The sequence below is a fragment of the Equus przewalskii genome, chromosome 7 (genome assembly GCF_037783145.1).
Source record: "Equus przewalskii isolate Varuska chromosome 7, EquPr2, whole genome shotgun sequence".
Taxonomy (NCBI): domain Eukaryota; kingdom Metazoa; phylum Chordata; class Mammalia; order Perissodactyla; family Equidae; genus Equus; species Equus przewalskii.
The window spans coordinates 41860053-41877538 of NC_091837.1; the positions used below are offsets into that span (position 1 = coordinate 41860053).

General features: G+C 40.1%; 1 protein-coding gene across 15 annotated transcripts in view; it reads right to left on the minus strand.

Annotated features, from left to right (window-relative positions):
* Window positions 1–472: 472 nt before the first annotated feature.
* GREB1L (GREB1 like retinoic acid receptor coactivator) overlaps window positions 473–17486 on the minus strand; it is a 243667-nt gene continuing 226653 nt past the window's right edge. For 6 of the 15 annotated variants that reach the window (XM_070629703.1, XM_070629707.1, XM_070629708.1 and 3 more), the window contains 9 exons: window positions 17313–17452; window positions 15272–15433; window positions 14939–15146; window positions 9897–10062; window positions 8696–8923; window positions 7572–7713; window positions 6461–6661; window positions 4561–4699; window positions 473–3294 (listed from right to left, as the gene is read on the minus strand). In XM_070629703.1, the coding sequence (XP_070485804.1) occupies window positions 3131–3294; window positions 4561–4699; window positions 6461–6661; window positions 7572–7713; window positions 8696–8923; window positions 9897–10062; window positions 14939–15146; window positions 15272–15433; window positions 17313–17452 (1550 nt within the window). In that variant the 3' untranslated portion in view covers window positions 473–3130. Of the gene's footprint in view, window positions 3295–4560; window positions 4700–5716; window positions 6398–6460; window positions 6662–7571; window positions 7714–8695; window positions 8924–9896; window positions 10294–12726; window positions 15147–15271; window positions 15434–17312; window positions 17453–17486 lie in introns of those variants that run through there. The other 9 variants (XM_070629709.1, XM_070629711.1, XM_070629715.1 and 6 more) reach the window with 7 other exon arrangements.

A 17486-nucleotide genomic window follows, 5' to 3' on the forward strand; every position in this document is an offset into this window, starting at 1 on the left:
TTTTCTGGAATAACAAAGTTATTCTCAAAAGTTAGTAAAATTAGGTAGAGTTTAGAAATAAATTGGAGATTAACACCTTATGTCATACTACATAGTTCTAGCAATCCAAAGTTCTGCTTCTAAGAAGGACACCGAAGTTGCCATCTATAAAAGATTAGAGATGTACTATGACTATTCCTGACATCTCTTTAATAATCATTTCTATGTCTGTTCCATAATTATGTGGAACTCTGCACATGGGCATGGTGTGTAGATACTTTCTATGTGTGTGTATCTTCGTTGTATAAGCTACAGATTTTCATTCAACAAATGTTTATTTACCACTTTCTTGGACTATTATGCTAGAAGAGTAGAATCTTAGTGTCATCCAATCTATGATATGTGAACTTCTAGCCTTTTTTGGACGTTACCAGAGTCAGGGAGCTCATTCCATTTTTGAACATGCCAAAAAATTAGTTTAAAGAAAACAAACTTTTTTTTGGTGTGGGAGAGAATTTTAATACATTCACCAAATTCAATGAAAGGACAAGAACATACTGTAGACACAACTTAAGACAATTTAGAATCATAAACAAAATGTGAGGTAGACTAGTGAAATTCACCAAATTTTGTTTGAGAAAATTTTACAGTAATAAAGTAACACAGGTGCCTCCTTTTCTAAAAATCACAAAAAGCAATTGCATAAATTACAGCCAAAAAAAACTGAATACAACAATTCTCACTCTAATTTTAGTTTACATTCAGTATTAACCTGTGTGAACTGTCATACATGGCAAGGTTCAACAGGTCTATCGGTCAATTCTTATGCAGGCCTAGGGAACACATTCACATCACAGTATTCTAAGGGGTGGCAAGGCTCGAAGCTGAACACACCAGGGTATGGATTAACAAATCATAGTGTCCTGTGCTTGTGCAATTTTATCCTTAAAGAAGGCCCTAACATTCTCTACAGAATCATACTGATAAAATGATTTTAAAAGATCCAAACTTTAGTAAGATAGGCATTGAAGAGAATAGGCAGGTCAATTTGAGTTCTCCATCATTGGGGTGATGATCTTTTGGCTTTATTCTGGCATTTTTCTTCCACAGAGTTAAAAAGTATTTAAGAGATCATAATCATTTGATTTTTCAGAGTGCAGCCCTAACTAATATGAAGTACCTGCATCTAAAGTAACTACTTTAAAAATTTTTCCTTAGACTATGAAACCATAAAGCCAGAAGAAACCCTGAGAGGCCATCTGCCCCAGATACAACTGTTTTAGAATTATTTCAAGTATTTGATTTTCCCTATATAGTAAATATTATTGGAATATTGCACAAACAGTAGGTTTCTTGATATCATCTGCATTAGGCCCTTTCAACAAAACAGGAACAACTGAAATACATTCATATCTAAATCAACCTAGTTCAGAACATACCTCTTTGTCAGAAATTCTGCTGTACTAAAATTGAGTTTTTTTAAAGCATAAGGCAGATCCTCTTTGAAGGACAATTAAAAATGGAGTTTAAAGGAATTGTTCATTTCAAAATACACTTAAAGCATCATAAGTGGCTATATTAAAACCAGGAGATCTGCAAACCATTTTCAGATTAGTACGTTCCATCTTTTCACTAGCTGTAAACTCCCTGTTATCAACGCTAATAAAGCTGGTCAATTAACACTTTGTTCTGAGTAAATGCAGGCTTAGTAGGCCCCTCTCAGTAGTTTCAGGCAACATCGATTCAAGTAAAAATGGCCATCATTTTAAGTGGGGAAAAAGTGGTACGTATGTGCTAATGAGAAAAATGTCAAGAATTTGTTTAATGATGAGAACTGGAGTAATTTAAGAGTAAACTTCCAGTAGTCTTAGTTTGTTCTGGAACATTTCCTATAGTTTGTTCTGGAACATTGCCTAAAAATCTGTTTTTGATTAAAATATATGGTGAGGAATCTGTAGAAACATATGCCCCGTACTGTTGATACTGAACAAACACCCCCTGCTGATACTAATGAGAGAAAGGGACTTTTAATGGAATCTTCCTTACTGCTCACGGAAGACTGACTGGTAGGATTAAGTAAAACAGTTCTCTTTCTCTATGACTCTGTTTCCCATTTCAGCAATTTCTGTGGTGTTATCCGTATAAGGCAGCTAATAATATTCATTCTGTGTATCTTTTAAAGGGCTCTTTCCTTCAGCCTCTGAAAGGAAACAGACTAGTTCCACTCCGCACAGAACTTTAGCCTGACATTTAGCTTTGCTGGTGCCAACTGCTTAATCCCAACTAAACAAGGTGGCTGTGGCTGATTGCTGAAAGCTTCTTAATTGGCTCAACTGTTGAATCAGATTCTCCTTGTACAAGATTAATCACTCTTCCATATTCTCATAGACATGGTGTGCTTATGGAAACCATGAGACTGGAAACATTTTTAAAGAATGGATAAAGCAAAAGAATTTAAGCAAGGAGAAGCTGCATAAATGCACATAATGCCTGTTCTGTACTTACTGAATTGTTTGTTCAGTTTAAATAGTAAACTTTTAACTCTTGTGGAAATTTTGCCAAAAGTTTCAATACATATAAGATTATAAATCTTAAACTAACACTGCACAGAGAAAGACAAAGCTACTTCTTTTTTTTAAATACAAATATCTTCTACATTCTATCATTTCAGACCCCTGAGTAATACTGTACCAAAGTACAGATCTGAAGAGAAACTGAGGGTTCAGGCCTCAAACGTTAATCTTCAATTAATTCCACACCAACGGTGTGAGTCTCATATAAGACATTCAGGCTAGCTAATGCTGAGAGTCAGTTTTCCCCCTAACATAGTTTAGTAGAAAAAACAATGCAAACTCCACGTTCATTCTCCAAAGCAGATTCTCCTCAGGCTCCTGAGGGCAGATTGAGTCTCAATTGCATAACTGCCTAGGGTGGAGTTAACTGAATTTAAGGTCTCAAAATTAGAACTGAAGGAGAGTGATGCCCCCAAAGACCTGGGCTAGATTTGTGGGGGGGTTCTTTGGGGAAGAAACAAATATGTTGCACTTTGCTCCACAGTGATTGTACGTTAAAGGAAAAAAAAATCCCAAATAATTGTTTCTGCCCCACCCCATCTAGGCAGCCCGTTGCTACTTTTGGTCTCTTCAAAAGCTCATACATGTCGTCCAGTAAGAAAGTAGAGGGGCTTGTCATCACTGCTGTTAGCAGTTTGAAACTCGTCCCGGAGGCGGAACTGCCACTCATCCTCTAGCTCTAAGCGGACAATTGTTTGGCGTAAGGAGCTTCTGTCTTGGCAGATGACACACAGGGTAGCACCTTCAGGTATAAGGCAGAAATGATAAAGGGGTTGAAATGATAAAGAACCTAACACTTCTCTGATTATATCCCCTAAGCTAACATATCTGAGAACCAAAATATAGGTAAGTAACCTATCAGAATTATTCATTTTAATTTTATTATTTATTTTGAATACGTGGTATTACAAGTTCAAAAGTTTAAAAGAGTAAAGTGAAAAATCTCCCAACCACGTCCCCCCTTGGTAACCAATGTTACGACGTTTCCTCTCTGTCCCTCTAGAGCAGGGTTTCTCAACCTCAGCACCACTGGACTGGATAATTTCCTGTTATGGGCGGCTGTTCAGTTCTTATAGGATGTTTAGCAGCATCCTTGGCTTCTACCCACTATATGCCAGTAGCAACCCCCAGTGTGACAACCTAAAATGTCTCCAGATATTGCCAGATGTCCCCTGGGAGGCACCTTCCCCCCTCCAACACCACTGCTCCAGATGTATTTTATACATGTATAAGTAAATACACAGTATCGCCTGTTCTCATAAAAATGGTAGCATGCTCTATACAATATTCTGAACCTTAATTTTTTCAGTGACCTCAGAGTCATCTTGTCAGGATTATTTGTCATGCTTAATCTGCAGTGTGTTCTTAGGCAAGTCTCTTTGTATGGTGCATACCTATTGAAGCAACTTTAGCTTATGTAGCAAAATCAAAGCTCATTAACCTGACTTTATTAAAGTTAAATTATAAAGAAGTACTGCTTCTCTTCTTGCATTGCATCATTACTTTCTAAAATTGTGGCAAAAACATTTAATGTGGGGGCTGGCCTGGTGGCGTAGTGGTTAAGTTCACAAGCTCCACTTTGGGGGTCCAGGGTTTGCAGATTTGGATCTCGGGCATGGACCTAGCAGCACTTGTCAAGCCACGCTGTGGCAGCATCCCACATAAAATAGAGGAAGATTGACACAGATGTTAGCTCAGTAACAATCTTCCTTAAGCAAGAGAGGAAGAGTGGCAACAGATGTTAGCTCAGGGCCAGTCTTCCTTACCAAAAAAAGAAATTTAATGTGGTCACAAATCTGGCTATTCATCTGCATTTAGTCTTAGTACAAGAATGACTTTATCTCCGTCCACCCCCCCCCCCCCGGTTAGAATCATTGGCCCTCTTCTAAAAGCAAGGTACTCAATTTACTGGCAAAAATTATTGTTAAAGTATTTTTTTATATCTTTCATCTCTGTATTTTGTCCAGTGGGAGCTAACAGCATTCAAAAGATAGTAAATTTGATTTACCTTTTAGAAACTTAAATTTCTTAAGAAGATCAGCACCTACAAAAGAGTCACAGAGGTACAAGAGGAGTCCACTGAAAAACACCCCTTCACAGTTGACATTGCTGGAGTGGGGTCTGGAGCTGACATAGCATATGGCCACCTGGAATCATCAAGCAGAAATAGCATGGGCATTTCAAAAGCAAGCAAAACGTCTGCAACTTTAGCACCTTCCTTTTTAGCTATTTCAGGATAAGGTAAAAGAGAGAAATTTTTTATTGAAGTAAGTTGGTTATTCTTTAGTGTGCCAAGTTTTAACCCATTTAAAGCTTCTCTTGTTTATTTCTAATAAAGGACAGTTATGAGAGAAATTAGTAGTAAGAAGCAAAACAAGCCCCTCCATCTAAGAGTCTTTATAAAAATTACCTTCCGCAAAAAGGCATACTTAGGAAAGATTAAATGTTTAGTTACCTGTTGATGAGAATAAGAATTTTTAATCAGCTTTTCATTTAGATACACTTAAATTTTCAATTGGGTAGAAGCTTCAAACACTGCATGAATTTAAATTTTTAGCTCTGCATGGCTTCCGTGTACAGAAGATAACTTCACAAAAATTACAAGGAAGTGTGAATAAGCTAATTGGGAGGCCTTGAGAATGGCGGAATGGCTTAATGTGTGGGCCGGGACCACTTGGGTTCAGGTGCTGGTTCCTCTCTTTAGTAGCTGTGTGACACTGAGCACTTGCCTTGTCTGTAGAGATAATAGTAGCACCTGTTTCATAAGACTGTTTTGTGAATTAAATAATTAATGTAAACCACTTAGTAAGTATTCACTGAGTGTTTGCTGCTGTTAGTGGTCTTGAGGTTTTGTTGTCTAACACATCGAGCCCTGGATCCTGGAGGAGAGGGATTGGGAGACCTGGGTTAGAGACGTGACTCACAGATGCCACAAAAAGCACTATTGTTTCTCATGGTTTTTGAGGTTCTTCTACAACTCACAGTCCAGCCCACAGTGTAGATTATTGAAATATCGTAATGACAATGTAAAATGTTTACACTGTTAAATGTTAATGTCATTTTCCAAAATTGAATACAGTTGGATTTCAGTCTTAAGAGATTGTTTGTCAATACATACAAAGAAAAAAGCCTGGAAGGACATAATGGTACACCACAATGTTATCTTTCCATTACAAGTGATTTTATTTTCTTCTTTTTTACTTTTACTTTATTTTTAAAAATTCTTTACAAGAAGGATATGTTAATGAACAAAAATCTTAAAAACAAAACTAATAATTCTAAGGGAAAGTTTAGTGGCAGAAGCCCTTAAAAGTCCTGAAGGCCACCAGTGGTTAGAAGCCTAAAGGTCCAAGTGGCAAATTTTTTAACAAACTAAAACTGATGAGACAGAGAGTAGAAAGAATGAAAAATAAGGAAACAATGGAAAAGAAAGAAGTCCAGGAGTGGAAAGTGTAGAAACAACAGTTATAAAGGTCTCCTGTGATACCCCAAACTGTTCAGCAATCACTGAGCCCCTCTTATATGCCTAAACCAGTGGCTAAGGCATTGTGTGCCCCTGAAGAACTCACAGTCTTGGTGAGAAACATCATCTCGTGATTACAATATCGTCTGTTACACGCTGTGACAGGGAGGAGCAAGCGACTGCTTCTGCCCAAGGTCACTGAGGCAGGCTTCTCAATGGAGCTGACCTCTGAGCTCAGCTTTGAGCGTTCATTGGCTCATTGTGGAGGGATGAAATGTAGGTATGGGGAGGGAGAGTTGCCATCATATCTTGTGTGAGCCTTTGCATAAGTGTGTCACAGGCTCGCTCCTTTTTTGTCTTCATTTAAGCTTTCAAATGAGAGCTAAAATGGGAAAGAAATGGATGGAAGTGGGTAAAGCAGAGTACTAGCCCCCTTCCCCTTTACCTCTGGTCCAATGTTAAGGTAGCAGTCAATGGCCAACACAGGACTCTTGAAGTTATGGATAGCTTTGGGGAAGAGTTTGTATGAGGCATGCTGAAGGAACTTCTCCAGGAGAAACTGCGCAGGGGCTGCCAGTAGTGTGTGTTCACTGTCGGGAGCACAGACATACTGAAGGGGCAAGATGGGTGCTAAGCTCTCTGACACCTGAAATCAGAGCCGAGATCATCATGGGAAACGTTGTGTCTGTCAGTCACTGGATGAAACTGGCAAGGAAATGCTGCATTGCATCCTAGCAGTCCCCAAATAATAGCAGTAGCACAGTGCAGATAGGCTCAAATGTAAGTCTGCCATTCTTGGGTTCTGAACTCTTTTTTCACTTGGGAACAGTACACTTGGGGCTAATAGAACTTATACACAGCAAGGGCAGGAGAAGTTGGAAAAGTAGCCTTCTTTGAAAGTTACTGCATTTAGCAAGTACATTGTGAGGACCAACAGGAACCCTTTTATATGGCTCCTGGATATGTATGGTTAAATTCCGTCCCATCACAATCAAAAGTAAAAAAAGCAAAGAAGTTTCTAAGCTCCACTGGGGCATCCACATGTTATAAATGATTAGATACTAGTGAATCTCTTAAACAGAAAAGGCTGGTAGGCCCGTGGAATTCACCCTTAATAGGTTTTGATCTACGTTACTCTTTTTGCCAGATTTTTTAAAAAAGACCAGATAAGCATCTTGATTTATGTTTCTCTCATGTTATCATAGAGAATGTAAAAATGTTAACTCTGCCATCTTACATTACATAAAGAATGTAAAGATACTAACTTTGCCAGTTTAAGACAGAATGTTATGTTTGAAACTGAAGCTTTGATGGAGTTGTTCAGCTTTAAATCTGAAGAAAGGTAATTTTTTTAAATTTCAAAACTTATGTTTGGTTCTAGATGAGTCCTCAAGGAAGGAGAATGAGACTGCAAATTTGACACTAAGAATTGACTCCCTGTGTTACCTCACTTTGCAATCAAGTGGCAAGTGCTTAATGCAAGTACCTAATAACAAAGATACTAATAAGAAATCATTCTCTTATTTTCAAGAGTAGGATCAAGCTTGTAAACTTACCATGATCTTTGGTTTAATGATAAAATCCCTTTGCCCTCCAACCTGAACATGTTTCTTCATGAGACTGAAGTTATTAAAGCGGCAGATGAGCAGTCCACTACTATTTGTTCTCAGGTTAAAGTCAACATCTTCACAGAAATACCTAAATCACAACCACAACGATAGATTTGACTACCTGCCACATCTCAACCACGATAATTACACATAGAGAAAGGTGTGGCAGATGTCAGGAGACAGACGCAATCAGAATCGACCTTCCGCCTTCATGGAGCTGGTCCTCTTAACACTGGTCTGTGAACTTCTTGATTTGGGCATTACAGCCATTAAAGGAAAAAGGAGGAAGGAAGTGAGGTGACTTCAGTTCCAGACATTCCACAGGGCCTTAGGCATTCCTGAACTGAAATAGGACTGCACATTCTATATGCTCTTGCGAGACAGGAGTGCAGATGTGCTTCTAGTTTTAAAATCCTGGCTGTAAACAGGATGAATTATCTGCTAAACTGAAAACACAGAATTGAAATAGCTACAGAATAGTCTAATAGCTACAGAATATTCTAATAGCTACAGGTTTGGGTGTTGACATAAAGGGACATTTGGTCCCTGACATTGTTCCTTGGCCATCTCAGATTTTCTAGGATATGGACATAATTTATTCAGGAGGTAAGGCCAGGGCTAGCCTGCTCATTCCCATCTGCTGGCTTTTCCTACAGGATCCAGATCTCTGGGTTTTACTAACATTTGGAGAAAGTGGTTACCTTTTGAGTTCTGAGGGTGAATTTAGGGTTAATCTTGAATGGGTTTATGGATCCACACACTGATTTGTGTTGATTCAACAGCTTTTGTCCCTGGTTTAGTTCTTATTGAATAATGAGATGGTTAAAATGTTTTCTAAGCATTTCATGTTACAACATCTATTACTAAGGGTCTGGGTCAGTTTGAGGGGTGATGAAGGGGCTCTTTGGGGTTTGTGATTCCCCCCTTTCTCCTTGTCCATATAAAGAGATTCTCAGTTTCTCAATTGTAAAGACACAGAGAGGGAGGAAAAAAAACATTACAGAGGCTAGAGCTGGGCAGAAACAATCAGGATATGCTAGGATTACTTGCATCCAGGAGGCCTGACTTACCTGTTGAAGTCATACTGCACATTCTGAGTCAAGTCTATGTTGAGGAGAATGAAATCGTGCACATGGCACCTAGAGAATGGGGCCTTCAGGCTCTGAGAGGTTAGTTTGTTGCTCCATTTCTGTATGCCCAGGATGGCGTAGTGGACGATTTTTGGTGTTGCTTCAATATGCTGCAAGACACTCTTCAAGGACACATTCTTACTGGAAACTCCTGCTTCCGTAGGCTGGCTATGAAATGTAAAGTTAGTTTTATATAAGATATCAATTAATATTACTGAAGAGAGGGTCATTTATGAAGGGCCAACACTGCTATACAGTATTAATATCTGTAACATGTAATTAGCTGATTTACTTTATATTAGTCTGGAATGGAGATGGATGTCAAGCCCAGTTTTCATGCTGCCTGTCACTGCTAACTTAAGGAAACTGCCTTATGGGTGTGGCCCTTATCACTTTAAGGCAGAAAATGACATCCAGCCCCTGTTTCAAAGTGAATAATGAACAGGGAGTTACCAAAGAGAGGTAGCCAGAGGTCAGAAGCACACAAGCATGCTTCCCAATTCTGGTAATCATAGTATAATAAGGAAAATTTGAGAACTTAACAGGCTTCCACTCCACCTTGGAAAGAACGACACAAAATCAGTGTTTGAGCTGGAAGGGCCTAGAGATCATCTGGTACAGAGTTTCAGTGAGGATGCTATTGATATTTTGGGACCATTTATTTCATCACACTTTTCCAGGTTTAGCATTTCCTGGTCCTCATGGACCCCCTCACCACTGCCCCAGGAAGAGAACCACTGATTTCTGGCCTGCCCTTAATTTTACAGGTGATGGAATTGAGACAGAAAGGAAGTAACTTTCCCTTTTCATCCAGATAGTTAAAAAGCAGAGCTGGGGCTAAAAAGCAGGTCTCTTGATTCAAAGCCAGTGGGCTTTCTAAATCATAGTGTCTCTTGACAGACTTGAGCTAACCAAAGCCATGATGCAAAAATAGTCTGGGAATTTAATGGCTTACTGAATGTCTAAATTAAAAAATTCCTAAGTCATCACAAAATGTGTTAGGGTAGTCTCATGGATGATTGTTTTGCTCTGGAAACCTGCCCCTCTCTTTCTTACTTCCGTGCATAACTACAGACAGGGAAAGTACCTTTTCTATGGCATTGTGCCATACTCCTCTAGAACTGCTTGGGAAGTACACTACCTGCTCTGCTCCTGAACACTGTGAATGTTCCACAGGACACATGAGTCATCCATCACAACAATGAAAGGCCAGACACACTGGCGTTTAACTCCCAGCTCTTCCAGGCGGTTCCTCTCCAGTTCTAGGTTGTGATATGACAGCTCCTTAATGAGAAACCTGGCAGCACCTGGAAGGCAACATAACCACAGCTTGCACATCCAGCACTCAGGCTTGGCTGAAGCCCCATATACAGCTCATCTTCTCTCCACAGGCATGCCAGTTCACATGGTGACCATGCAGGCAGGGGTCTCTCATATGTTCTGAGCAGTGGTTCTCAAACTTCAGTGTAGATAAGAATCACTGAGGAAGTCTGTTTGAAATGGAGATTCCTGGAGCCCATCACCACAGATTCACAGACCTGATGAGGGGCCAGAAACCAGAGATGTCTTTGGTGATGCAGGTGATTCATGCACTACACTTTGAAGAGTACTGCAAGAATCCAGTTCCCCTGATACAACAAAGGATACCACATAGAGGAAATGCTTCTTACTGGTTAGATCCTTAAAGCCATGATAAAAGGCTCTCTCAGTTTCAAAAGCAGCCACTCATATATCCTACTCTAGGGCATAGCCAGGGATACAGTAAATCAGTATGCTGCTTACGATAATGTGTCCCCTGTTTTAGATATTTTTTAGGAAATTGGCAGCAGGGTCTTTGAAGATGATTCTGGAAACTGGCATTCTTTCCCTAAGTCTACTTTTTTGTGAGAGGCAATATGGTATAGTGAGTAAGAGAAGACTGGAGCCAAGCTGCTTAGATTTGAATCCTGATTCCACCACTTCTAGCTGTGTGACACTGAACAAGTTAACTCCCCTGTGCCTCAGTTTCCCCACCTGTAAGAAGGCGATGATAATGTCTACTTCATAGGATTGTTATATGGTGCTCAGGATAGTGCCTAGCACATGGTAAGTATTCAGTTAGTGTTAGCGATTATTAAAATGATGACCATCAGGAATTAGCCAAATTTATGAGTAGGCTACCCTAAAATGAAACAAAATGTAGGTGATAATGAAATGAAGAGGCTAAAAAAGCTATTAAGTCTATGGAGGAACCAAGAAAACAGTTTGAATAGCTCAAGGGTAATAGTAAGAGTTAGGAAAATCTACTTTCCAAGAGCATGTGTGTAACAGTTTGCATTCTCAACATAAGGGCCATATATGAAAAGCCCACAGCTATCATAATGGTGAAAAACTGAAGACTTTTCCTCTAAGATCAAGAACAAGACAAGGATGCCTACCTTTACCCCTTCTATTTAACATAGGACTGGAAATCCTAGCCAGAGCAATTAGACAAGAAAAAGAAAAGGCACCCAAGTTGGAAAGTAAAATTATCTCTGTTTGCAGACATGATCTTATATGGAGAAAATGCTAAATATTCTACACACAAACTGTTAGAAGTAATAAGTAAATTCTGCACACAAACTGTTAGAAGTAATAAGTAAATTCTGCACACAAACTGTTAGAAGTAATAAGTAAATTCAGTAAAGTTACAGATTAAAAAACGACTCAAAAATCAGTTGTGTTTCTATACACTAACAGTGAACAATGAGAGGCCAGCATGGTGGCATAGTGGTTAAGTTTGCGTGCTCCACTTCAGTGGCCTGGAGTTCATGAGTCTGGATCCTGGACACAGGCCTACACACTGCTCGTCAAGCCATGCTATGGTGGTGTCCCGCATACAAAACAGAGGAAGGTTGGCACAAATGTTAGCTCAGAGCCAATCTTCCTCATCAGGTAAATAAATAGGAAATTAAGAAAACAATTCCATTTACAATAGCTTCAAAAAGAATACTTAAGAATAAACGTTTAACCAAGGAGGCTAAAGACTGTAAAAAGTACAGAAGATTGCTGAAAGAAATTAAAGAAGACACAAATAAATGGAATGACATCCTGGGTTCATGGATTGGAAGACATAATATTGTTGAGATGTCAGTGATACCCAAAGTGATCTACAGTAATGCAATCCCTATCAGAATTTTTTTTTTGAGAAATAGAAAAATCAATCCATAAGTTCATATGAAATCTCAAGGACCATGAATAGCCAAAACAGTCTTGAAAAAGAACAAAGTTGGAGGTCTCACACTTGGCTGATTTCAAAACTTACTACGAAACAAATCAAAACTGTGTTAGTGGCATAAAGACGGACATATAGACCAATGGAATAAGAATATAGAGCCCAGAAATATACTCTTGCCTGTATGGTCAAATGATTTTCAACAGAGGTGTCAAGACCATTCAATGGAGAAAGGACCATCTCTTCAACAAATGGTGTTGGGAAAACTGTATATCCACATGCAAAAGGATGAAGTTGGACCCTTACCTTACACTACGTAAAAAATTAAAATGGACCAAAGATCTAAATGCAAGAGTGAAAAGTATAAAAACTACTGAAACAGGGAGAACGCTTGATGACACTGGATTTGGCACTGATTTCTTGGATATGACACCAAAAGCACAGGCAACAAAAGAAAAATTGGACTACATCAAGATTTAAAACTTCTGTGCAAAGGACACAATCTTCAGTGAAAAGGCAGCATACGGAATGGGAGAAAATATTTACATATTTTCTGATAAGGGGTTAATATCCAGAATATATAGAGAACTCCTACAAATCATCAGCCAAAAATCCTGATTAAAAAGTAGACAAATGACCTGAATAGATTCTCCAAAGAAGATATACAAATGGCTAACCAGCACATGAAAAGATGTTCAGTATCACTAGTCATTGGGGAAATGTAAATCAAATCCCAATAGGATACCACCGCACACCCATTAGGATGGGTGCTATCAAAATCTCAGGAAGTAACAGGTGTTGGTGAGGATGTGGAGAAACTGGAACCATTTTGCATTGTTGGTAGGAATGTAAAATGGAACAGCCATTATGGAAATCAGTATGTCAGTTCCTCAAAAAATTAAGAATTATCATGATTCAGCAATTCCACTTCTGGGTATATACCCCCCAAAATTGAAAGCTGGGTCTTGAAGAGAGATTTGTACACCCATGTTCATAGCAGCATTATTCGCAATAGCCTAAAGGTGGGGAGTGGCCCAAGTGTCCATCAGTGGGTGAATGAATAAAGAAAATGTGGTTTTATGTATACAGTAGAATATTATTCAGCTTTAAAAAGGAAGGAAATTCTGACACATGCACATAGAGAACCTTGAGGACATTATGCTAAGTCAAATAAACCAATTACAACAGGACAAATACTGCATGATTCCATTTACATGAGGTACCTTAGGGTAGTCAAATTCACAGAGACAAAGTAGAATGGTGGTTGCCAGGGGAAGGGTGAAATGGAGGAGTTAGTTACTAATGATACTGAGTTTCACTTTTGCAAAATGAAGAGAGTTCTGGAGATTGGTTGCACAACAGTGTGAATATACTGAACTGTCCACTTAAAAATGGCTAAGATTGGGCCAGCCTGGTGGCGCAGTGGCTAAGTGTGCACATTCTGCTTCGGTGGCCCGGGGTCCGCTGGTTCAGATCCTGGGTGCAGACATGGCACCACTTGGCACGCCATGCTGTGGCAGGCGTCCCACATATAAAGTGGAGGAAGATGGGCACGGCTCTTAGCTCAGGGCCAGTCTTCCTCAGCAAAAAGAGGAGGATTGGCAGCAGTTAGCTGAGGGCTAATCTTCCTTAAAAAAAAAAAAATGGCTAAGATGGTAAATTTTATATGTTTTTTTACAAGTAAAACATTAAATAATTTGCGTTTAATTCATTGGCATATAGTCTTCTCTCTTCCCAAATTATTGCAAAAATGGCTAAACTGGCACTAAATTTCAGTCAGATCTGGAATGAGAAAACTTTCTTCTCAAGGCGAGTAAGGCACAGAAGGGTGTAATTGAGGGTCATATTCATATGGAAAAATATCTTAGTTCCTTTGGGGATACGTGGTTTGGGGGAGGATAAAGGACCAGATACATAAAAGTCTTAATTCACTTGATATAAAGTGATAAACATGGAAAATAAAACTACATTCAAAAACAATAAACCAGTTTTTGAAAATACTTTAATCCCATATTGAGGCTAAGGTTTAAGAACATGAAAAGGAGTGGAAGGGAGAAAAAGAAAGGAAGAGACCCAAAAAGGAAAGGAGAGCGATGAACAGAATGGAGGACAGAGAGACAAAAGCTAAGTGAGGCAAGTGAGAGACCCTGGAGACAAAGACTCGATTTCAGGGAAGCTACTCAGGTCTCATCTGTTCAGCTCTGGGCTGGAAGGTCTTCCCTCAAAAGTGTCAGTTAGCAGTTCTTGATCCTCAGCCCTTCTGAGACTCTGCGCTGAGTCAGACACCCACAGAAGCTGATGAGAACAATGATTTAGAAGTACGATGAAAGAAGTAGCCAACTGTACAGCTCTAAAACACGGGATGCAGTTCGAGGTTTCCTGCCTGAGTAAGGTAAATGAAGGCGTTCTAGAGCTCTCCAGTGCCTCCCACAGCTCTGTCAACACGCTCAATGCCCATGTGCCCGCTTTGAGAAATCAGCCCATTGCTCTTAAACGCACTGGGGAAAGGCAGGAAAGACCTCTTCCAGGCCCTTCTAAGGTGACTGCCATAGGCAGTAATGATGTTTCCAATTCCCGGTTGTACAGAACCCCCTAGAATTTGCCGCATGCCTTTAAGATTAGCAAAGACTTGGGGACCCCTCCAGTTGGAGTGAACTACCACCTCCCCTCCTCAGACCATCCTTGTCACTGTCACACTTTTGCTGCCAGCTTGCCCAGTCTAGGAACATTTTTGGTCTATACTGGGACGAGTCCCAAGCCTTTCCCAGGATGCTCAATAAACCAGTGACTTCTTTAGTTACTAGTGTCAGGAGTTAAAAATTCTGCAAAACTGGATAAAAGAAAAAGAAAACTCAAAGAGGAGTCAAAAGTCCTTTGGTCCAGAGGAAAGGACACTTTGCAGAGGCAGGGGGACCTTTGCAAGTTTCATGCCTGGGGAATGGAGCTCGGTTTGTCTTTCAGCCCTTCTCCCGTCCTGGGGGCCGCCTTACCCACGCCTGCATTATTGAACATGCCGGGAAGCACCAGCATGATGTGGTTGGGCCAGTACTTGCGGTACAGCGGCATCTCATATTCTTTGACTACCAGAAGGTGCAGATGGCTGATGCCCTCCATGGCGTGAAAAAGGTTTAAGAGTCCATGCTCATGGCGACCACTGGAAGGAGTGAAAATAGGGCTCTTGACTGCATTCAAATTCTGCTGAAAGGGAAAAAAAAAGAAACAGACCAAAAAGAGAAGTTTAAATCCTTAGATACAAGAAACTTAGAGAACCTGATTTAGTACCTGAGGTCTGTCAGTCCATGTGTCCAGACACTACCACCCACCTTGTCTGAAACCAGGGGCAGCCGCATGCTCTCCAGGTGTTTGCCCTGTTTGCTGAAGACAAAATGACTCTCTTTGGATTTGGGAATGATGAAATAGAGCTGCACTTCTTCTCCCAGCATAGAGGAAGAGAATGTGAATGCATGAAGGGTGGAGTCGGACATCTACATTTGCAAAAAAGAAAGGGAGGGAATGTAAGCCCAACGTTTGCAAACTTCCAGGCCACTTGTTAAGTCTGTTAAGAGAAGCAAACTAACCTGAACTTACACGTGCCACCATACCTGGTTGTACGTGCAGTGTCAAACAGGTCGGAAAGGCAAACTTCATGTTTTAGTAGATGCCGCTGACATGAGAGCCAAGCATCTTGCCGCACCAAAGCCTCTCCATGAGTGGAGAAGCACCTGTTGCTCAGCACTGCCTTTGCATTCCTCATGTTCTTCGAGCCACTACTGCCTGGTCTTACAGAGGTTAAATATGCATATGGATGTGCTGCTGTGTACACGTTCCCAAAAGTGCTTAGTTACAGGGGGAAAACGCTTCTGTTCTATGTGGGTCAAGTCAAATGAATTGAATATGATTTTTCTAAGTAAAATATTAGGACTGACATCAGTAAGATGCCTCTTTGGCCCCATCTTTCCTGGCAACAGTGGAAGCTGAAAAGTTTTGAACAGTCATTTAGCCTAGAATTTTGGCTTCCAGGAGAGACCATTCGACTCACTGAAGCCAAATATAAATCTAACATCTTTTAAATTGCTGGGAAGTTCACATGCTCTCTCAGTAACCCATCTCAGTGAACAGTTACATAAAGGTCTTTACATGCTTTACAATGCAAACAATATTTGACTTAATAAAAGGAGAGCTATAAGTTTCCAGCAGCAACTAGAATCCAGGTAGGCTTCCCAAAGGTTTTAACCTAAATATTACATTTCATAGAAAAATAATGTAATTCTTCCACTAAATTCTGGTTCGTTCTGCTTCACAAGACTGGAAATATACTTAGTGTTCTGTAACCACATGGCAACTATATAAATAGAGGATTTTTAATAAAGAAATTTTCTAAAAACCTATGATTGATGAATTGGGGAACTTGAATCCTCTATATTCTGTAAAGCATTGTGAGCTGATTTCAGACTAGCCCACTAAAAGTTTTCAATAACACCAATAAAACAAATGGGATATAAAAGGAAACTTGTATTAGAAGGGCAGAATGATCAATCCAGGTTTTCAGTCTATCCCTTCCAGTACCTGGGGAAAAGGATGAAGACCTGGTTCTCAGGAGCAGACGCAAGTTTGGGGCAAGTCAAATCAGCTTATCCTACGGGAAGGAAGAGTTGTTCTGGGTATTCAGAGCTAAGTCAAGAGGATAAAGTGAGGGAAAGTGACATGGAACTTATCCGAAAATAAGCACTGGGTATCATTTGCTGTCGTCCCCATCTTTTGTGCTTAAAGATGCTCAGACCAAAAAGAAGCCAAATTCTTGGAGGTACTGGCTCACCTGTGTTCCTACCTCTCAGTTCTCTATAAGTAAAAGAGCAAACACTGACTCCTCTCTGTGCCCAGTGGTCAAAACCATTGCACGCTGGAGTAAGAATATGACTAGGTCGGTGAAGATCAACAGAGTTGCTCACAGCTCAGAGGGCACACCCTACGGATTTGTTAGATCACAGCACTATTTTCGACAACAACCCAAACGAGGGAAAGACCCTTTTGCCAAGTAAACCATAATAAGCAGTTTTTTCAGGATCACAGATAGACATCTCAGCTACTCTCTAACCTAAACATGATACATGTAACCATTTTATGAAGTGACTTAAGACACTAAAACTCGAGTTTTTTTCCCTGTCTTCCCCTCCCCCTGCCCATAATCCTCATAAACCCAAAGTAATTTTAATTGCTTCATGCATTTTGCTCACAAATGAGTGGCTCCATCTCATCCTAGACAAAGCTATCCTTTGTCTAGGGCCTGGACCTGGGAGCCTTACTTTTCATTCCTTACATACAAAATCCATGTTGGGTAAGAAGCAAGGGCAAAGGGGGCTGTACCTGAGAGGTAGCGGTGAAGTCCATGTACTGGTGGCACTGCTCACAGTGGTGGAAGGTGTTGTAGGCCGCATATTTGGTCAGCATCATGGACACAGTTTCTCGTTTCCTGGGCTCCTCAACTTTGGATTCCTTTATTGCTTCTGTGTATAAAGGGGCAAAAAACCTTCCTATGAT